The sequence below is a fragment of the Eretmochelys imbricata genome, chromosome 1 (assembly GCF_965152235.1).
Source record: "Eretmochelys imbricata isolate rEreImb1 chromosome 1, rEreImb1.hap1, whole genome shotgun sequence".
In the NCBI taxonomy this organism is placed as follows: Eukaryota; Metazoa; Chordata; order Testudines; family Cheloniidae; genus Eretmochelys; species Eretmochelys imbricata.
This window is the reverse complement of record NC_135572.1, coordinates 99943181-99965862: the sequence shown is the minus strand read 5'-3', so window position 1 is coordinate 99965862 and position 22682 is coordinate 99943181. Positions and strand designations below refer to the sequence as shown.

Here is a 22682-nt window from a genome sequence, read left to right as displayed (position 1 = left end):
CAATTTCAGAGTAGCAGCCGTGTTAGTCTGTATCCGCAAAAAGAAAAGGAGGACTTGTGGCACCTTAGAGACTAACAAATTTATTTGAGCATAAACTTTCGTGAGCTACAGCTCACTTCATCAGATGCATGCAGTGGAAAATACAGTGGGGAGATTTATATACACAGAGAACATGAAACAATGGGTGTTACCATACACACTGTAACAAGAGTGATCAGGTAAGGTGAGCTATGACCAGCAGGAGAGCAGGAGGGAAAAAACCTTTTGTAGTGATAATCAAGGTGGGCCATTTCCAGCAGTTGACAAGAACGTGTGAGGAACAGTGGGGAGAGGGGGGAATAAACATGGGGAAATAGTTTTACTTTGTGTAATGACACATGCACTCCCAGTCTTTATTCAAGCCTACGTTAATCTGATGAAGTGAGCTGTAGCTCACGAAAGCTCATGCTCAAATAAATTGGTTAGTCTCTAAGGTGCCACAAGTACTCCTTTTCTTTTTGCGAATACAGACTAACACGGCTGTTACTCTGAAACCTAAGTTAATTGTATCCAGTTTGCAAATTAATTCCAATTCAGCAGTCTCTCGTTGGAGTCTGTTAGTTTGCCATAAGTACTCCTGTTCTTTTTTCTGATGTCCAATGTGATTTGTTCCATTGAATGTTTGAAATGCAAACGATAATCCCCCATAAGGTGGGAAGTGGGAAATAGAGGAGTGGTACAGTGCAAGATCCAGATGGCAGAGTGATCGTGGTTCTCGTCAATATATCCAAATGGTCACTTGGTGGAGACTGGTGGCCGGGTGACCTGAGAGATGGAGGTTGATGGTCTTTTCATTTGAAACTTTGGCCTTTTCTTAGACGGTTTTCCAGCCTTGTTATATGTTTGAAACTGGACTGGGGGGAGGTGGGGGATGGACCTTTGGGCGGTTTGTGATCTGCTGTAACCTTTTTTGGTTGCAGGAGTGTAGATTTCGAAGGATTGCAGAGTCATTCTGGAGACTTAAGGAGTGGAAGGATTCATCCAGGTTGCTGCTGAAGAGTTTGGGGCCCTCAAAAGGAAAATTCTCCAATGTGTTCTGGATCTCCCTTGGGATACCAGAGGACTAAAACCAGGACACACGGCACATTATTATGACTGTTGCCATAGAATAGGATGCTGTGTCGCTCCGTCTAAAGATTCCTGTAATGAGGCCATGGCCACTAGTTGTCCTTCAGTGAGGAGTACATGGAACTGGCCTCTTTGTTCTTGTGGGAGATATTCAATAAAATGAGTGAATTTACTGTAGTTTGTGTAGTTGTATTTAGTACTCAGGGTGTGGTAATTTGCTTCCCTGAATCCTAAGCAGACAGAGAGTAACTTTTAGGCCCCAAAAGGTCCAGCCATTTATGCTCTTCATTGTGTAGTTTGGGTCTGGAATGGTGCTGTTTGTTTTCTTTATTTACAGCATCAACCATTAAGGAATTTGAGACAAGATGGGTGAATAGTTATTCTGCACCCTTGGAGGGTACCTAATATTTCTTGTTTGCTCTTTTGAAAGTGCATGGGACAACGGCTGGTGACTGTCATACTGTTTTCACTGGCTCTAGCAGGGCATCATCATGGGGAGTCAAGTTGTGGGAGGGTCTCTATGAGGAGCAGCTTAAGTCTGTCTTCGCTCAGCTTCCTGGATCTACTCCCAAATCCTATGCAGAGCTTGAAACCTTGAAGGGATGTGTCTCCCCAGACAGCAGAGACTGCTTGAATGACCACTGGTGAAGGGAAAAGACTTTCTACAGGTATGACAGGGTTTAAAACTCAGGGCTTGGGGCGTACCCATCAAGAAGAAAGGAACAGAAGGCTACAACCAACAGAGAGGCCCTATGGGTGGGGGACCACAAAAAGAAGGGAGGAGCCTCCTCCCCCAAAAAATCCACACAAAAATTGTGGAAGGAAAGTTAAAAATTAAAAAAAAAAAAAAAAAAAGATAATAAAGATGAAAAACTTAAGAATAATGCATGGAAGGTAGGGGTAAGCTATCCCAGACACTGGGGTAAGACTAGGGGTAAGCTATCCCAGACACTGCAGAGCAGTCGAGAAGGAATCGGAATGGCGGCGGGTCCGCCCTGCCTTACATGCCCTCTGATCAGAGCACAATGGCATACTGAGTACACAGGAGGAGACCATGCAGACACTGCTACCCAAAATCTCTGATCAGGAGCTGTGGAGCTCTATACCTCAAAGCAGCCCCCTGGGACTCTCATAATCACCCATCATATAGCTTTGATATATTTCATATAAAGTGTGCCATGTAAGTTATCATATGAAAGGCAATGATCTGATGAAACCAGTTGTTCTGTCCAAATATGTATATGCTCAGTGTGTATGAAGTTATGAAATTTTGCTGTATAGTTGTTGCTGAAATATGTTGTAAGTTTGAGAGTCTCTACTGGTAGATGGTGATCCACTCTCAGGAGGATGTTAAGCAACCATTAATCAGCAGGGAAGTTATAAACAAGGGATTTACTGTAATGTAACAGGGCTGCCCAAGCATCACACAATGGGGGATTGCTCAACCCTGTGACTCAGCAAAGCCCACCAGGAAATGTCTGAGCTAGTGTTTTCCAGGTACATGGGCTGAGGATACAAAACAGCGGACAGTGGCATCATGCCTTGGCCTTTCTCCTTCCCCATCTACGCTGGAAGCAACAAGAATGCTGGGAAGACAAAGACTTGAACTGAGGAGACTGGTTCCAGGCTTAAAAGGGGTAAGCCTGTGTATTAAGAACTGTAACATCCAGTGGGGTGAGAAAATTGCTTGATCCAAATACAACCTAGTCTAACAGGGTTTAAGATTTAGACTGTATGCTTACTTTTTTCTTTTGGTAACTATCTCTGACCTTTAGTGCCTGCTACTTATAAATCACTTAAACTCTATCTTTCTGTAGAGTTTTATATTTTATATTTATTTATTTATTTTTTATATTTGTGTGTGTGTGTGTTATATTTTACTTAAAACAGCGTGGTTTGGTTGAAGTGCTTGGGAAATCTCAAGTCAGGTACAAAGGCTGGTGCATGTCCTCTCTACATCTACATTATTACCCATTACAATAAACTTACACTGGTCAGGTTTCTGACCAGGACGAGATGGTATAGCTCTGGGATACAAGGCTGGGAAGCTGTGGGGAATGGGCTGGTGTCTTTCTCTGTCAGATTCGTGAGTGGCTTTGGGAGCATTCGTGCAATCTAGCTGGGTGCGGGGCTCCACATGCTGTTGTGTTGAGTGACAGCAGCACCTGGAGGGGGTTTTCTGCCTCTCACTAACAAAGCATTGTGAGAGAGCCCAGGCTGGAGAGTTAAGGGGGCGCAGAGCTACCACAGTGCAAGGTTGGACCACAGGGATCCCACCATAGGGGAACAGGCACATCTGAAGTGGAGCACCCAGAAGGACAATTATTCGAAGAACTCTCTTTTCACGTTTACAGCCTCTCAGTTAGAGCTGGAGCTGGCCGTAATCTCTGCTTTGGTTCATGGCTGAAGTCAGAAGGCAGGGACTGACCTTCCAGACAAAACTCCTCCCAGCTTCCTGAGAAGCGTAAACACAGTTGCTGAGAAAATAAAAAGTTATGTACTTGTTCACCAGCTGCTTCTGTTACAATTCTGTTGAGACTCAGTCCCTTTTGGAACCACATATGAAAAGCTTTTTCCTTTTAAAGGTTGAATTTTTTTCCCCTGAAAGTCTGGGCTGCAAAAACATTCAGCTTCAAAATGGTCCCAGGGATATAGAATTTCACTGAGGCTGCTCTTTTTATTTATTTTGTCTCTCACTACTGCTCAGTCATACAGGTCGTTGGAGGCCAAAGTGAATGGAGAGCTGTTGGCATATGCTTTCGGTCCAAACAGTAATAATGGGAAGAAACAGCTCACCTACAACACAGAATAGAGAGATCTACCCATCTTTACCAGGGATATACCTCTAAAGAATTTTGAAAATTTTTGTTAACTAAGATTCTATTTATGTTTGGCTTGTGTGAGTACAAATATGCAGTGCTGAATTTTACAATGGCAATTCAAAGTGATGATCTATTATGGCTAAACATTTCTGGCACAGTCTATATATCCTTCAAAGCCGATTTTCATAACATTATTCTAGATATGGGTTTTCATAAATTCTTGAAATGGAAAAAAAGGAATTCCCTTTTAAGTGATTACTTTTTATATCTGGAGGACAAAGTAGTTTTGACATGCTGATATGAGTGAAAGTATGATCTGAACAAACATTCTTTTTTCTCATGTGTCTGTACAAAAACAAGTTAAAAGCTATTGTTTTTTCTCCTCCTATCACTTCCATCAGGACTATGATTTAGTCTGTCATTCTAAGCATATTTATTTACTCTGTTCTAGACACTACACAGCTCTCCAGGAATCTTATACTCTACTGACATGTTAAAAAGTTAAATATAAATTATAAAACAAAACAGGAATTCAGTTGAAGAATTCAACCCATTTGCCACTCTGCAGAAACTGCTCCTTGCAGAGTCCTGGCAGGCTGTCAGGCTCTTTGAAAATGCAAACAAACAGCAAAATACAGATTCAATGCCCAGGATATTTCTGAGCACCTGTTCTTTACTTGAAATAATAAAATGTATATAAATACATACACACACACACACACACAGTGCCACACAAAACATGTAGCCTTTGTAAAGCCTTTTTATGCTGTACTGTACAGTTTAACATGCTGAATATATGTTCACAGGCAACTACTGATTAACAGCCTGACAAAGCATCTCCTGCCCACCAACCCGTTTCTGTTTCTATAAGGAGGGAAAAAAAGCAGAACTTACACTGTACTATGTGTGAGATTAAGAGTGCAGCACTGGTGTCATTACATGTTAGCCTGCCTTCTACCAGGTCTTGCTTCACTTGCAATGCAAACAGGTACCTGCAAACACAAAAGTGAAGAAAGTCACATACAAAGCGCTAAGGAAAAAAGCAGTAACATGATGATTCATAATCTGGCAATAGGTACCTTTTGCCTGTTGGAATCTATACAAGTGATCTGAATTTCTTGAGTTTTAGAGACTGAATAAAGCATAACAATAACGTGTTAGTCTTTAGAGTTTTACATAGCAGCTGCTTTTCAGTCAAGACAGCCTAAATGTCTATACAAAGTAATGAGCACGGGAACTGAAATGACAGCATAGACAAAACATGGTCGCCATTATGTGCTCAGCAACAGTTTAACAAGCAGCCCTAGACATTGGAGCCTACTTTGTCAAGAAAGAATGCTGGATAAGGCGCTGGAGTGGAGTTATCTCCTACTGTTTGTAAGGTGCCAATGGAACTTCCAATTAGGCAGCTACCAGAGAATGATCTCACTGCATAGTAAGTGGTGGCAGCTGCTGTCTGGCTTGTAGGAAAAGGCATGTGGCCCATTCAGGGGATAGATAGATGGCTGAGTGTGAGAGTGACTTGCTGTGGGAGAGGGGAGACTACTTAGGTGCACATTGGTGCAGGAAAAGCCTTCTTTTACCTGGACCAGGTGGAGCAGCAGGAACAGCAGCACAGCAAACTTTGCTCTCTCAGAGTCATGGCACCACATGGTAGTAGACTGGTGAGAACCGGGAAGGTGGGGGAGGAGGAAGAGGGAGCCTCCCCCTTCCAGCCAGCAGGGCTGGAAGCAGGCATTTTGTGGGAGAAGGAGAAGGGGAGGGTGTTTCAAACTCATCAGTTCAGGGCTGTGGCAGACCAGTAAGAAAGGGATGGGGACCCCTCTTGCAGCTAGCCATAGCAGGTGTGTTAGAGCAGATGGGGGAGGGAGGTCCAAACTCAGCTCAGAGGGGATGGAGTGGGGCTCGAGGGGTCCTGTGAAGCCAGGGCTGGGATTCTCACCACATGGGCAAGAGGTTGAACCCAGGACCGGAGTGAGCAGATCCCAGGCTAGTCTATCAGTCTACCAAATGGATTCCCCTCTATTGGGAAGTATTGGGCAGCCTGGGGAAGTAAACACTCCCAGTGGTGAACTAGAGGCATTCCCAGGTGGGGGAGCCAACAGCGAATTGACTGGGAAGCTGCTTCCAAAGTTGTGTCCACAGCACCACAAGGTTTAGTAGTGGGTCACCCGGAGCCAGGACATTTGAATGAACAGATTTCAGTACAGGACAGCAACACGACTGGCCAGGGGGTGTGTGACCAGCACCAGGTGGAGGCTGTAGGGGAAGGTTGTGAAAGTGAATCCCTTCCATCCAATGCTGCAATGGGTGTCTGTTGGGGGGACCTCTGTGGGGTTCAGGGAACTTTGCTCCTTTTACTCTAGGGGAACCTAAGTGGAGGAGGAGAAGGTGGTCACCTCCCCTACCAGAAGGCAGCAGCCACCGAACTTAGAGAGGCAGCAGAACTAGCAAATAGGCCACGGCGGGGATCTGCTGTCCTAAAGTTTTGTCTGGGATGTCTGGGTTACACACACCTTCTACAGAAGCTAATGGCATTACACAACTGTTGCAAGCCAACCTTTAGTTGTTGCAGGAGCTGGGTGCCTCAATGGGCGGGTGTGTGTGTGTGTGGGGGGGGATCTGGAAGTGGTAACAATGGAAACTCAGCATGGGCTTGAGCGTGGGAGGCAGGCAACAGGCAGACATGGCAGAGTCCTTACGAGGGGGTGATTTATAAGCACCCTACAACTCACTTACTGATAGGGAACGTGAATTCACAGGACAGAACTGCTGCCCCAGGGCCAGCTAGGGGACTACAGGGCACTGAGGGTGCTCTGATGGTCAGTCATGAGTGTGGGTATGCTGGGGTGGCTGACAATGGGAGTTCACCTTCTCAGTAATACTAAAAGATAAAATTTTGAGAGAGGTGAATATGCAGACATGTCATCACTGTTGCTTAGGGAGGTGCTGACAGACAGTAAGCCAGGGCAGAGCAAGCAGGGCCATGAGATAGCCAACTGGTCATGGGTGGTTAGAGCTGGGGAAAATTGGGAAGCCGCCTTCCTGATCTACGCTGGAGTTCCTGCAGAGGCCTATCCAGACAGAAGCCCAGCATTGTTCAAATAGATGCATATAATCAGGCGGGCATAGAACACATTTGGGGGCATGGCTTGGTTTCACTATGATGAACTGTTTAGATTGAACGTTGCAACACAAACTGGGATCTGATGGGACATACCGCATTATACACCGTGGTATATGAAGACACTATGAAGGCCTGGTTTCCACACTAACAATGGCCTGTTCATTCTGCAGCAAGCCTGCCAGAGGCCTGAGGCTCATAATCACATCTGCTAGGCATTTAATGAAAGCAGTCGTTTTCATCGCATCTGCAAATTCAGGCATGTGAAATGCACTTTGGGGCCCATACAGCCCGCAATTGCCACAACAGTGTGGGAGGCAAGTCCTGTGCCGCTCACAGACCCCTGGGGTCAGGAGCAGGATATGGAGCCCACACAGAGAAAGGGTGTGGTGGGGGATCTTAAAATAGGGAATTGGAAAAGAATACCACCTCCAGATAAACTGGAGGTGTTAAGGTGCTCTATTGAGATTACCCTAATAAGATGGATGGAGCATATTATTGAATGAGTTTATTGCAGTGTTTAGTATCCCCTTTATGGGGTAAAGAAGTCATGTAATGTCAAAAAAATTTAAGTCCTTAGTGGGAGTGGGTTATATTGTAAAGAAAAAGATTATGCAAGAATTAAAGGAGAATAGGCAGGTCCATTCGATCATCTACTTATATAGAACTTGCGTGTTTCTCCCTTAGGCTTGGTGCCAAAGAAAGCTCTGGGTGATTATCACTTAATTCATCACCTGTCATATGCATGGGGTAGCTCAATTAACGATGGAACAGACCCAGTCTTGTGTTCTGTTGGCTATTCCTCTGTTGATGAGGCTGTGCACATGGTTAGGTCTTATGGCCTGGGGCGCTGATGGCCAAGTGTGATATCAAGTCTGATTTTCCACCGCTGCAACCTTCTGACTTGAACTTTTTGGATTTCTCTTTCAAAAGACAATTCTGTTTTGAGAAAGCTGTGCCCAAGGGATGTGCAATATCCTGTTTGGCATTTGAAAAATTTAGTACAGTGCTACCATGGGCAGTGATGCAGGAAGCAGATTTACAGCAGGTAGTACATTACTTTTGTTTGTAGGCAAGGTGAATTCAGATGAGTGTATTAGCCTCATGGACAGGCTCTGCCTAAAAAATTGGGGGTACCCCTAGAGAAGTTAAAAACAGAGGGTCATTCGCTACACTGACCTACCTGGGGATTGAACTAGACGCTCTGGTGGGTATATGACTCGCCCCGCAGGATAAGCTTTAGGAGCTACTAGGGGCTTGATTAGGAGAAACAGAACAGCCAGCCAGGTTACACTACTCCATGAGATACAATCTATTATTGGGCATCTTCACTTTGCCTGGCAGGTGGTGCCTCGGGGCAAGCATACTGTGCCTGGCCTGCAGCAGTCACCACAGGCATAGCCAGACCTCACCATTTTATAAGATTTACTGGAGAGACGAAGGCAGACCTGGGGACGTGGAGATGTTGGAACAGTTTCATTTTAACGGAGTGTCTGTAGAGGGAGGTTCAAGGCTGTTCAAGGCTGATTTACAGATCTACTCGGATGCTTCGGGAGGTACAGGTTTTGGGGTATTTTACCCAGGCAGGTGGTGCGCCCAGCAATGCCCCTCTGCCTGGATACAAAAAGGGGTAGTGCAGAATAAAACATTTCTGGAATTTCCCCCCCATTTTGGTTGCAATGGTCATTTGGGGAAGGAGTTTGCTAATAAAAAGGATGTGGTTCACCTCAGAGAAAATAATCTGGGAACATGTAAAGGGGTGGACATAATGACTGGAGCTAAGCAGGATTTGGGGCAGATCCTGGAACTTTTCCCAGGAATAAAAATTATTTGGTCAGACTTGTTGCAACATAGAGTGTGGCAGGGAACTGTGAAGCCCCCTTAGGTCAGCAAGGCTAGGAAGTATGTGAATAGGGAGGTAGTCAAATTCATATGTTGCATAGGGGGGTTAATAATTTCTCATCCAGACATAGCATACGGGGCACCAGAATTATTCAGGGACGATGGGATTCTATTGTCAGACTTGGGAGCTGACACGTTTTTGGCTGATATTAAAAGGGGCATTAGAAGATTTCTGGGAACCCAGCTAGGTGTGCGGGGGGAGGGCGCCAAGCTAATTGCTGGCAGCTCTTTGTGGCAGATGTCCAGCGTAGATACTCTGTAGATAAGGGATACGGTGATCAGATAAAATAGATTGGGAAAGCATAAAGGACGTATCCTTTAAAGGAGAGGAAACGGGGGGGGGGTTGCGACTCCTATGATGAGTATGGCAGGAAACCAACCCCCCTCTTTTATAGCCCCCTTAATCCTCATTCAAGTGTGGGGTTGGTGAGATCCCAGCAGCGGGTTGGCTGGGGACCAGGATGGGTGCAGGGGGAGGTCTGACAGCAGCTTCCCCTCATGCATATGTAAATGAGTATGGACTTACCCGCACTGAGCGCTTTTATCCACCAGGGACTCCCTGACATTTAGGAATAAAGTTGTGGTCTACTTAAACCACATCCAGTGTCTCCTGTCCTCCTCCCACCTAGCCGGATAATGAGGAGTGAGGCCTTGATTAAAAATCTCTATCTAGCTATGGTATCTGATCACCTCGCAATCTTAAATGTTGTTATCCTCACAACACCTCTGCAAGTTAGGGAAGCATTATTATCCCCATTTACAGAAAGGGAAGTGAGGCACAGAGAGACTTAGTGTCTTGCCCAAGGTCACAAAGGAAGTCCTTGGCAGAGCAGGGAACTGAATCAGAGTCTCTTAAGTCCCAGGACAACACCCTGACCACTGGACAATCCCTCCTCTCAAGGGTCTCCTCTGAAGGATGCATATATAACAATTTCATCCATACAAAGGCACAACAGAGCAACTGTGTAATATGCCACACAATAAGATAAAAAGTCAATACAGTTAGCAGATGTGATCCTGTCAGACCTCCAGGCATGGAAAGCTCACAGATTTCCATTAGAGTTCTGAACATAGAACGCTTGCAGAATCAGGCTCAGATATTGCCGATTTTTTTCTTCATTATGCATCTCTTTGCTTTAGTGGGTATAAACCAGATTCTTATGGACACATTTTCAAAGCAACAAACAGGGATACAGAGTTAGCCACAGGACTAGTATTAACACCAGAGACTCCTGCATCAAAATCCCCACAAAATGTTTAGAAAATTAATACTTTTAAATCTTTTATAATGCAGTTATTTGTACTTTCTTTTTAAAAAATTAAAAAACATTTTAGTTTACATTCCTTGCTTCTCTGATCACTAGTCAAACAGCAAATATGATCAAGAACATTTCACTTAAAATCTCTATTTCTTGTCTCCATAAGTTTCAAAATAGTTCTCTGAAGATTTCATATCATCACCACCAGCTGTTAAGTGCCACCAACACACTCGATACTGTTCAAGACACTAGTAAAAATCAATGTCTGCCCCGAGGAGCTTTCAATCTACAAGACAATTGCAGATAAAACAAGATACACTGGGACACCCAGAGCAATTTGACTTCATAAGAACGGACATACTAGGTCAGACCAAAGGTCTACCTATCCCAGTATCCTGTCTTCTGACAGTGGCCAATGCCAGACACCTCAGAGGGAATGAACAGAACAGGTAATTATCAAGTGATCCACCCTGTCGCCCATTCCCAGTTTCTGGCAAACAGAGGCTAGGGACACCATCCCTGTCCATCCAAACTAACAGCCATTAACGGACCTGTCCTCCATGAACTTATCTAGTTTTTTATTTTTTAATTGTGTTATAGTCTTGGTCTTCACTACATCTTCTGGCAAGGAGTTCTACAGGTTGACTGTGTGTTGTGTGAAAAAATACTTCCTTTTGTTTGTTTTAAACCTGTTGCCTATTACTTTCATTTGGTGACCCCTAGTCAACAGTGAATTTGCTATCACATCTGCTTCAGTACACCTAGTAAGCACAAATGTGCTGAGCCATATGCTGTGACAGCTTTAACTCATGTTTTTAAGGTGCTATGATAATTCATTTGTTTCTACAAGCACATTGCAGTGAGCACTCTAGTTAAAATTACAAAACATTTTTACAAACCCAGTGAGTTTTTAATTTCAGTTTTCCATAGCTTTCTAAGAGATTTTTCCTTAGAAGACTATGCTTCTTGTCAGCCTGAAAGTCATTTTTTTAAACTTAAAGAAAAAACATGAAGAGAATTTGCTTAATTTAAATTTGAAAAATATAAAAACACATTTTCCGCATTTCAAGCAATTTTTGGACAAATAACTGATTTTTTGGATTGTTTCCAAAAAAACTGCAAAAAACTTGGTTTGACTCAAATTGAAACCGATGAATCACTTTGCAAATCAAAAAAAGAAAGAAAAAAAAGTCATTTTAGGTCAAACTAAATGTTTAGTTTCCAGGCCATTTTTAAAATAAAATCAAAGGAAATGAAGGGTAAGATTCACAAAATGGCCAAAGAGAAGAAGGTAGAGATGCCATCCTCTAATAACTTGTAATCCAGCCGTTAAGGCATTCACCTGCATTCAATTTCCCCCTCTGCCTAATGCGGAGAAGAGATTTGAATTTGGATCTCCCACTTTCCAGGAGAGTACCCTAATAACTGGGCCATAGAGTATTCTGAAGCAGGTCTCTCAATCTCTCCTGTTGCAGCTGTTCTACTATGTATAATTAACTACTTGTATAAGGGACTTGAATTCGGGTCTTCCACTTCCCAGGGGAGTGTCCTAGCCACCATGTTAAAGAGTCACTCTCACACTCTCTGTGTGACCCAATGACTATTCAAGTATTTTATACAATATGGAACAGCTTCAGCAGGAGAGACTGAGAGAACCATGCCCCAGAGTATCTGAGAGCCCAGCAGTCAGGGCACTCATGCAGTGTGGGAGATCCATGTTCAAATTCCTTCACCAGACCAGGCAGATGGGGGAATTGCCCTAACCACTAGAATATAGGTTATACAGTAGAGTGGTGCACTAAATCCAGGTTTCTCACATCACAGTGTGCCCTAACTACTGAGCTAAAGATAATAAAGGAAGGCACCACCACTCATTTTGTGAATTGCATCTAAGTGATGGGAGGGAAAAAATTGTCCAAAACTATTCAAATTTGTGAGTAGTTCGGGGCAGACTAAAACTGCATTTCTGGCAAATTACATAGGTCTCTGAAAAATTTCACCGAGCTCTAAGAGTGAGCACTCCATAGAAGCACAACGGCAAAACTTATTGTACCTTGAAGAAGTGTGCAACTTGACAGCAGCTTTCTTTTCTCTGAAACAGAATCACCAAATTAACTGCATATATTTTGATAATGCAGTGTGTGATTTTAACAATGCCATGTTAATGCTGCATCCACATATTTTGTTTATTTCAAATCGTATGCTTTGCTTGCAAGGTTCAAGGGAGGATGGCACTTACTGTGAACTAGCTCAGACAAAGCCGGTAATAAAATCAGGTGCCATTTTGTGCTTTGTGGTTATAGCCTTGCACATTCGCAGGAGAGTGCAGTTAAAAAACTCACTATTTAATAAACTGATGATCAGAGGACATTACAAAGCAAACAAGGATTAACTAAAATAGACAGGGAGGTAGGCTGAAAGTGATTACACTGGACTTGTGATATATCACAGCTGTGCACAAGACAAACCATGGACCAGTTTTGGGTCGTAACAGCTATAAAACTAGAGATGTTTACATTCTTACTGAAGTGTCTCTTCTCTCCCCTCTTCACACATGCAAACATGTGCATTACACATCTGGGCCAAAGAGCACACTATGGGATGCTTCTTTCGGAAAGCACGGTCATTTTGTATGATTTTATTTCATTTTTTAAATCTTGCTTATATATGTGAGCATTTTGATAGCATGGGGATGCCAGTTCCCACTAGGACAGTAGTACCACACAAAATCAACACAGAATTACCAGATAACTGGCCTCGGCTTATTATGCCATCTAGTAGCTGTCATCGGATTTTAATATGTAGACATTTCAGAGCAGTTTTACTTCAGATCATGCAGAAGAATTTTATCACGAGAAAAGTCACCGATAATATTTATTTGTCAGAAGAAAGCAAAGTAATAGCTCCAGGTGAGGGTGTAGAAAATGAGACGTTAATCAGCACTGATACAGAATCTGGTACAATGATCATGCTGGTTTGGTTTGGATTATTGCAGACTACTTAGAATTACACAAATTATATACACAGCACAGAGGAAAACGACAAAATAGATTAATCCCTAGTGCAAACTCTGCAGTATAATCCATAAATCTAGGACTACAATATTGTCTACTTAGCCTGGATTTTAATGGGTCCAGCAAGAAGGTAACCTTTTGGAGCAGTCTACCAGGGGAGAAAGGGAAGAAGACAGACAGAAACACAGCTAGAGAGGATGGCAAATTAGCTTTTCTAACCTAACTGAATATACTGTATATCACATGGTAGCTAATCTTAATTAGAATTGTGTCATTATGGCCCCTAGATTTTAGAACTGTGCAAACATGGCAGACAGTGAAATGATGTATTCTAGCTCTACATCAATTTCCTTTTAAAACCAGGTTTCAGAGTAACAGCCGTGTTAGTCTGTATTCGCAAAAAGAAAAGGAGTACTTGTGGTACCTTAGAGACTAACCAATTTATTTGAGCATGAGCTTTCGTGATTTTTCGTGGTTTCTTTTAAAACCAATACTAGGTCCTCTCCTTTTCTAGCAATGATGAAACCCATTAAAAGATACAGGCATAGTCTGACATTCCAAGTCTTTTCACAGCCATGCAAACTTCACATTAGTGCTCCCCCCCCCCCCCCAGCATGATGTGTTCTCACAGCCATGCAAACTTCACAATAGTGCTTTTTTCCCCGCCCCAGCATGATGTGTTCTCAGCAATGACACTGTCCCAAACATATGCTTTAACATTCACATAAAAGATTCTTAGCTTGCAAATTTAAAATTAACCACAAAAAAAAAAAAAAAAGTAATCAGGATTCAGAACCATGTCTCTAGGTGCAGAAAGAGATAAACTAAAATCTATTTATAGTACACATACTAAGCTACTGAATTTTCAGTTTAATATATTCAGAGCTGGGAAATTCTCTGCTCGTCACACAATATTAGGAGTTTTCAGTTAGTCCTGTCCTCTAATATTTTTTAGCCGGCCTTTCAAATAAACACTTTGGGTTTTTTTCAATTTCAAGGCCAGGAAAAGGGATTAATATTTTTTTTCTGCTCAATGGTTCACTTACCAAAATAAAAGAAGTCAGGAATAAATGCAGAGGAACACCAAGGTGGGGATGGATTTTATAAAGGAGATTACACAGATAGGAGGAAACCTTTTGGAAACCAGGATTTTCATTCCATGGAAATGTCAACATTTCAAAATTAGTTTCTGTTCTGGATCAGAACAGAGAGCTGAAATATCAACATTTTGTAGAACAAAAATATTCTGAAAAATTTAAAAATCAGAAATGTTGAAACAAAAAAAAATAATGTTTTTGACTGAAATGAAAGAAAACGTGTCATTATGGCCTTTGCCATAGAATTAATTTTTTCATCAGAATTCATATGTTCTAGGGCTCTCAAGCAATTAAAAAAACTTAATTGTGATTAATCATGCTGTTAAATAATAATAAAATACCATTTATTAAAATATTTGTTGATGTTTTCTACATTTTCAAATATATTGATTTCAATTACAACACAATACAAAGTGTGCACTGCTCACTTTATATTTGCACTGTAAAAAAATCAAAAGAAATAGTATTTTGCAATTCAGCTAATTCAAGTAATGTAGTACAAGCTCTTTATCATGAAAGTTGAACTTACAAATGTAGAATTATGTACAAAAAAACCTGCACTGAAAAACAAAACAATGTAAAATTTTAGAGCCTGCAAGTCCCTCAGTCCTACTTCTTGTCCAGTCAATCGCTCAGACAAATGTTTACATTTGCCAGAGATAATGCTGTCCGCTTCTTGTTTACAATGTCACCTGACAGTGAGAACAGGCATTCTCATGGCACTGTTGTAGCCAGCGTTGCAAGATACTTACGTGCCAGATGCACTACATATTCATATGTCCCTTCGTGCTTCAACCACCATTCCAGAGGACCTGCGTCCATGCTGATGACAGGTTCTGCTCGATAACAATCCAAAGCAGTGCGGACCAACGCATGTTCATTTTCATTATCTGAGTCAGATGCCACCAGCAGAAGGTTGATTTTCTTTTCTGATGGTTCGGGTTCTGTAGTTTCCTCACAGTAGTGTTGCTCTTTTAAGACTTCTGAAAGCATGCTCCACACCTCATTCCTCTTAGATTGTGGAAGGCACTTCAGATTCTTAAAACTTGGGTCGAATGCTGTAGCTATCTTTAGAAATCTTACATTGGTACCTTCTTTGCATTTTGTGAAATCTGCAGTGAGTGTTCTTAAAATGAACATAATGTGCTGGGTCAGCATGTGAGACTGCTATAATATGAAATAAATGGCAAAATCGGGTAAAACAGAGCAGGAGACATACAATTCTCCCCCAAGGAGTTCAGTCACAAGTTTAATTAACGCATTTTTTTTTTAACAAGTGTCATCAGCATGGAAGCATGTCCTTGAGAATGGTGGCTGACGCATGAAGGGGCATACGAATGTTAGCATATGTGGCACGTAAATACCTTGCAATGCCAGCTACAAAAGTGCCATGCAAATGCCTGTTCTCACTTTCTAGTGACATTGTAAATAAGAAGAGGGCAGCATTCTCTCCTGTAAATGTAAGCAAACTTGTTTGTCTTAGCGATGGGCTGAACAAGAAGTAGGACTGAGTGAACTTGTAGGCGCTGAAGTTTTACATTGTTTTGGTTTTGAGTGCAGTTATGTAACAAAAAAAATTCTACATTTGTAAGTTGCACTTCCATGACAAAGAGATTGCACTACAGTACTTGTATGAGGTGAACTGAAAAATACTATTTTTTTGTTTATCATTTTTACAGTGCAAATATTTGTAATAAAAAAATACACTTTGATTTCAATTACAACACAGAAGACAATATATATGAAAATGTAGAAGAACATCCAAAATATTGAATACATCTCAATTGGTATTCTATTGTTTAACACTGAGATTAAAAACTGCGATTAATCACGATTAATTTTTTAAATCATGATTAATTTTTTTGAGTTAATCGCGTGAGTTAACTGTGATTAATCGACAGCCCTAATATGTTCCCATGACAAATTCTGGTTTAGATTAAACTGTATTTTTCAGCCTAAAAACTTTCTCAATAAAAAATGTTGACTGGCTCCCGCATTCTGAACCTCATGTCTGTTCAGAAAGGACAGGGAGGGCAGAAAAGGTGGGGGAGTTGCATTGTATGTAGGAGAGCAGTATGACTGCTCAGAGCTACGGTATGAAACTGCAGAAAAAGCTGAGAGAGTCTCTGGATTAAGTTTAGAAGCATGAGCAACAAGGGTGATGTCGTGTGGGAGTCTGCTATAGACCACCAGACCAGGGGATGAGGTGGACGAGGCTTTCTTCCGGCAACTAACAGAAGTTACTAGATTACAGGCCCTGGTTCTCATGGGGGACTTCAATCACCCCGATAACTGCTGTGAGAGCAATACAGAAGTGCACAGACAATCCAGGAAGTTTTTGGAAAGTGTAGGGGACAATTTCCTGGTGCAAGTGCTGGAGGAACCAACTAGGGGTAGAGCTCTTCTTGACCTGCTGCTCACAAACATGGGAAGAATTAGTAGGGGAAGCAAAAATGGATGGGAACCTGGGAGGCAGTGACCATGAGATGGTCGAGTTCAGGATCCTGACTCAAGGAAGAAAGGAGAGCAGCAGAATACAGACCCTGGACTTCAGAAAACCAGACTTTGACTCCCTCAGGGAACTGATGGGCAGGATCCCCTGGGAGAATAACTTGAAGGGGAAAGGAGTCCAGGAGAGCTGGCTGTATTTTAAAAAATCCTTATTAAGGTTGCAGGAACAAACCATCCTGATGTGTAGAAAGAATAATAAATATGACAGGTGACCAGCTTGGCTTAACAGTGAAATCCTTTCTGATCTTAAACACAAAATAGAAGCTTACGAGAAGTGGAAGATTGGACAAATGACCAGGGAGGAGTATAAAAATATTACTCAGGCATGCAGGAGCGAAATCTGGAAGGCCAAATCACACTTGGAGTTGCAGTTAGCAAGGGATGTTAAAAGTAACAAGAAGGGGTTCTTCAGGTATGTTAGCAACAAGAAGGTGGTCAGGGAAAGTGTGGGCCCCTTACTGAATGAGGGAGGTAACTTAGTGACAGAGGATGTGGAAAAAGCTAATGCCCTCAATGCTTTTTTTGCCTCTGTCTTCGCGAACAAGGTCAGCTCCCAAACTACTGCACTGGGCAGCACAGTATAGGGAGGAGGTAACCAGCCCTCTGTGGAGAAAGAAGTGGTTTGGACTTTATAGAAAAGCTGGACGAGCACAAGTCCATGGGGCCAGATACGCTGCATCCGAGGGTGCTAAAGGAGTTTGCTGATGTGATTGCAGAGCCATTGGCCATTATCTTTGAAAACTCATGGCTATCGGGGGAGGTCCCGGAAGACTGGGAAAAGGCTAATGTAGTGCCCATCTTTAAAAAAGGGAAGGAGGAGGATTCGGGGAATTACAGGCCAGTCAGCCTCTCCTCAGTCCCTGGAAAAATCATGGAGCAGGTCCTCAAGGAATCAATTCTGAAGCACTTAGAGGAGAGGAAAGTGATCAGGAACAGTCAGTATGGATTCACTAAGGGCAAGTCATGCCTGACTAACCTAATTGCCTTCTATGACGAGATAACTGGCTCTGTGGATGAGGGGAAAGCAGTGGACGTGTTATTCCTGGGCTTTAGCAAAGCTTTTGATATGGTCTCCCACAGTATTCTTGCCAGCAAGTTAAAGTAGTATAGGCTGGACGAATGGACTATAAGGTGGATAGAAAGCTGGCTACATCATCAAGCTCAACAGGTAGCGAATGACTCCATGTCTAGTTAGCAGCCAGTATCAAGTGGAGTGCCCCAAGGGTCAGTCCTGGGGCCGATTTTGTTCAATATCTTCATTAATGATCTCGTCGATGGCGTGGATTGCACCCTCAGCAAGTTTCCAGATGACACTAAACTGGGAGGAGTGGTAGATACGCTGGAGGGTAGGGATAGGATAGGACCTAGACAAATTAGAAGATTGGGCCAAAAGAAATCTGATGAGGTGCAACAAGGACAAGTGCAGATTCCTGCACTTAGGACGGAAGAATCCCATGCACCGCTACAGATTAGGGACCGAGCGGCTAGGCAGCAGTTCTGCAGAAAAGGCCTGAGGGGTTACGGTGGACGAGAAGCTGGAGATGAGTCAACAGTGTGCCCTTGTTGCCAGGAAGGCTAACGGCATTTTGGGCTGTATAAGTAGGAGCACTGCCAGCAGATCGAGGGACGTGATCATTCCCGTCTATTTGGCATTGGTGAGGTCTCATCTGGAGTACTGTGTCCAGTTTTGGGCCCCACACTACAAGAAGGATGTGGAAAAATTGGAAAGAGTCCAGCGAAGGGCAACACAAATTATTAGGGGGCTGGAGCATATGACTTATGAGGAGAGGCTGAGGGAACTGGGATTATTTAGTTTGCAGAAGAGAAGAATGAGGGGGGGATTTGATAGCTGCTTTCAACTATCTGAAAGGGAGTTCCAAAGAGGATGGATCTAGACTGTTCTCAGTGGTACCAGATGGCAGAAAGAGGAGTAATGGTCTCAAGTTGGGGGAGGTTTAGGTTGGATATTAGAAAAAACTTTTTCACTAGGAGGGTGGTGAAGCACTGGAATGGGTTATCTAGGGAGGAGGTGGAATCTCTTTCCTTAGAGGTTTTTAAGGTCAGGCTTGACAAAGCCCTGGCTGGGATGATTTAGTTGGGGATTGGTCCTGCTTTGAGCCGGGGATTGGACTAGATGACCTCCTGAGGTCCCTTCCAACCCTGATATTCCATAATACTATGATTCTACACATATACATAGGAATATTCCTCTTTTTCTGATAGAAGGATAACTGAGCTAGCGTGTATTTCTTCACAAACTGAATAAAGTTTAAATCACCACTTTAATGAAAATAAAAAATTAAGCACATATCTAAGTACACAATTTAGCCGAGTAGATATATGTTTTCTCCCTTGTTTCCTCTTATACCTCATCCTACTCGCTCCGCTCCCTCACAGTTTTCCCACACACACACCCTCAACAGTCATAAAACCGTTTTTGTGAATCTTGTGAGTTCAAAAGGATTATGTGATCGTGTGGTCCAGCTGCTGCACTTGGCAGCCTCAGCTTCTCCCAGATAGTCAGGCTTTGGTCTCAAGGAGAGGAGTTCTCAAGGGGACCAGGATCCTTCACTGCTCAGGTCCACTAGGGACTGAAAGTACGGGAGTTTGGCTAATTCCCCTATCCCACTGCTCCTCCTGGAAACCTCCTGCTGCATTGCATAAGAAATGGTGGGCTCCTGCATCACATCTCCCTGGTGCTTCTTTGCACAGCATGCTCCAATGAATTACATCCCGAGGAGAGGAGAGATAATAGACCCCCTGCCCTCATCTTCTGGTGCTTCCCATTTTCCTCCCCACTGCTATCCATTAAGGAATTAAAAAGCAGAATTACAGAATCACTAACCTTGTCAGTTCTTCTTGCAGCTGAGCATGATCTGGTGGAAAGAATTTCACCACAAATTTTACGACAACATGCTTAGGTCCTAGCAAAGAGATCAAGGAAAATTCATGAAACGTTTGTAACAGTCTGCACATTCTCATGCAGAAACAAGTCTCAAATAATAAGCATTAAGTCTGTGTCTCCTGCTAGTATTTTTGATATTCCTCAGATTAGTTAATAACCTTTGTTTAATAGATCATAAAAGGAAGCCTAAACACCTTCCCACTAATGTCTTTTTCTCTACTCCCTTCTCTTTCTTTCCCCCTTTCTTTTCCTCCATCCTGAATATTGCTGACAATTTTGCACCCTTAAGTAAACCACCTTTTCTGTTAATCCCTTTCTTTCTTTCAGCATATATTCCGTCTCCACATCCTCGAGTCCTACCTTGATGCCACTAGAAATAAAGTTGTTACGTCTAGTTCTTGAAACAACTTTCTAAAATCTGTCACTGTCTGGCTCCTTCAGTGGGCTTTGGAATAAACCGCCCATGTGTGTTTCTACACAAAGTTTAGTTTAAAACCAGAAATGACAAAAGTAAAACACTTTAAATACAGAAACACGATGATTATTATTGTGTTCGGCAGAAATTGACTCAGTACGCTCAATATCAAAGGGATATTATCAAGAGCTTAAGCAGGCTATATATAAATGTAAATTGGTAACATTTAAATTGCATTCTTTCCTCGTTACTGTAATAAACTCTAACACTGGTCAAAGGTGTATTGTGTGCATGTATAAATATTAGCTATTAAACAAAAGTATTGGTTGGCTACCAAAGATTAATTTTAATTACTAGACTGCTTGATTTTAAAATATCACTATGACTACAACTTAATAGCACACAATATATATTATTGGTGTACATCTGATGGCAAAAAAAACCCAAACAAAATATAAAGTTAATGTTCTAATTGAGAGAGCACCTTTCATCTAATTCAGGGGTTCACAAACTTCATTGCACTGAGACCCTCTTCAGACAATAACAATTATTACACAACCCCAGGAGGGGCACCGAAGTGTGAGCCAGCCCCAGCGGGGGGGGGGGGTGTGTGTGTGTGTGTGTGTGTGTGTGCGTGCGTGCGTGTGTGCGTGCGTGTGTGCGTGCGTGCGTGCGTGCGTGCGTGCGTGTGTTTTAAAACTCCAGCCTCGCCGACCAGGGAGGAGGCCTGTAACTTGAGCCCCGTCACCCATGGACGAAGCCCAAGCCCTTGGGCGGTGGGGCTCAGGTTTCGGCTTCAGTCCCAGGCCCCAACAAGTCTAAACCAACCCATGTGATCCTATTAAAACAGGGTCCCGACCCACTTTGGGGTCCCGACTGACAGTTTGAGAACCGCTAATCTAATTCAAGTATTTTTGGACTGATTCAGTAAATGACATAAAGAAAGCACTTACTTCTAATCTGTTTCATAATAGGTTTCAAAAGGTCCAGCCATACCTAAAAAACAGAAGAAAGCATTACAAAATCTGAATGAACTACTGCTAGCATAGTAGTAGTCTCCGTTATACCAAGTTATTCATATATGAATTATTTTTCCAGACTGCTTATGGTCATACACTCCCGAAGTTATCCACAAAGGCTTTTCTTCCTCCATATAATTAATTCTTTGTCAAAAGGAATTTGATGCCTAATGTGCTGTCACCGTGCCTCGTCCTTAGAAACAATATACATTCAGAAATAGAGGAAAACAGTATCTTCCACAGATTAAGGGGTATATTTCTCCCTCATTTATACCAGATTTTAACAAAATTAAAGTGAAACTGTGTCACAGTCTCAGGGGCAGTCAATAAAGGGAAGTTCCTTACCTTACTGTAACTGGAGTTCTTTGAGATGGGTGGTCCCGATATGTATTCCCCTGGGGGTACGCATGTGCTTCCTGCGCCAGACACTGGAGAATTCTTGCAAGCAGAGTCTGTTGGCCCATGTCTGTGCCCCAGCTCTCCTCATGTGCATAAGGGGTGGGGCGGACTGATCGCCTCGCCAGTTCCTTCTTTACTGAAAATCAGATCCCGAGCTGAACCAGAGGGGAAGAGGATGGGTAGTGGAATACAGATAGAGACCACACACCTCAAAGAACTCCAGTTACAATATGGTAAGTAACTTCTTTTTCTTCTTCAAGTCCTGGTCCTGGAGAGTATTCTGCTGGTGGTGACTGACAACCAGTACTCGGAGAGGAGGAGGGTGTGAGGATGCAAAAGGTGTTCTGGACCAAGTAATGTCTCATGAATGTGTGCATGGAACTCCATGTAGATGCCTTGCAGATATAAATCAGAGGCATCTCTTGAAGTGATGCTACTGAGGCTGCCTGTGCCCTTGTAGAGTGAGCCTTTACCCCATGTGGGAGAGGAAGCTATACTAACTGATAGAGTAGGATACAGACAGAGATTCACATGGAGATTCTCTGAGAGGATACAGCTTAACCTCTATGTGTTATGCTATGATAACAAACAGTCTACATGATTCTCTGAAGTAAAATGCTAATGCTCATCTCACCTCGATGGAATGAAGTCTCCCCTCCTCACTAGAGGGATGGGACTTCGGGAAAATTACAGGTAAGTGAATTGACTGGTTTGCGTGAAATTCTGAAACAGTTTCAGAAATGAATTTTGGGGTGTAGTCACAGCAAGTCTTTATCCTGATGAAATATAGCGTACGGTGGGTCATCCATTCACACTCTAAGTTCACCTACCCTACTGGCAATGAGGAAGGCAAACTTAATTGACAGGTGAGACATGGAACACATAGCTAACAGTTCAAAGTGTGGCTCAGAGAATATGGAGAGCATTAAATCAAGATCCCAGTCAGGTGCTGGTTTCTTGACTGACAGAAAGGTTCTGATCAGGCCCTTCAAAAACCTGGCTGTTACCAGGTAGGTAAAGATCAAATAACTCTCCATTGGCAGACAACACGTACTAACTGCTGCCAGATGAAAGTGCACTGAGCTAAGGAAGAGGCCCATCACCTTGA

The 22682-nt window shown here is 42.8% G+C and overlaps 1 protein-coding gene across 1 annotated transcript in view; it reads right to left on the bottom strand.

The window, feature by feature from the left end:
- FARP1 (FERM, ARH/RhoGEF and pleckstrin domain protein 1) overlaps nucleotides 1–22682 on the bottom strand; it is a 276098-nt gene that overhangs the window by 99766 nt on the left and 153650 nt on the right. The window contains exons 3-5 of the mRNA XM_077807045.1: nucleotides 21110–21152; nucleotides 19682–19760; nucleotides 4824–4921 (exon numbers count right to left, since the gene is read on the bottom strand). Coding sequence (XP_077663171.1) covers nucleotides 4824–4921; nucleotides 19682–19760; nucleotides 21110–21152 — 220 coding nt within the window. The remainder of the gene's footprint in view (nucleotides 1–4823; nucleotides 4922–19681; nucleotides 19761–21109; nucleotides 21153–22682) is intronic.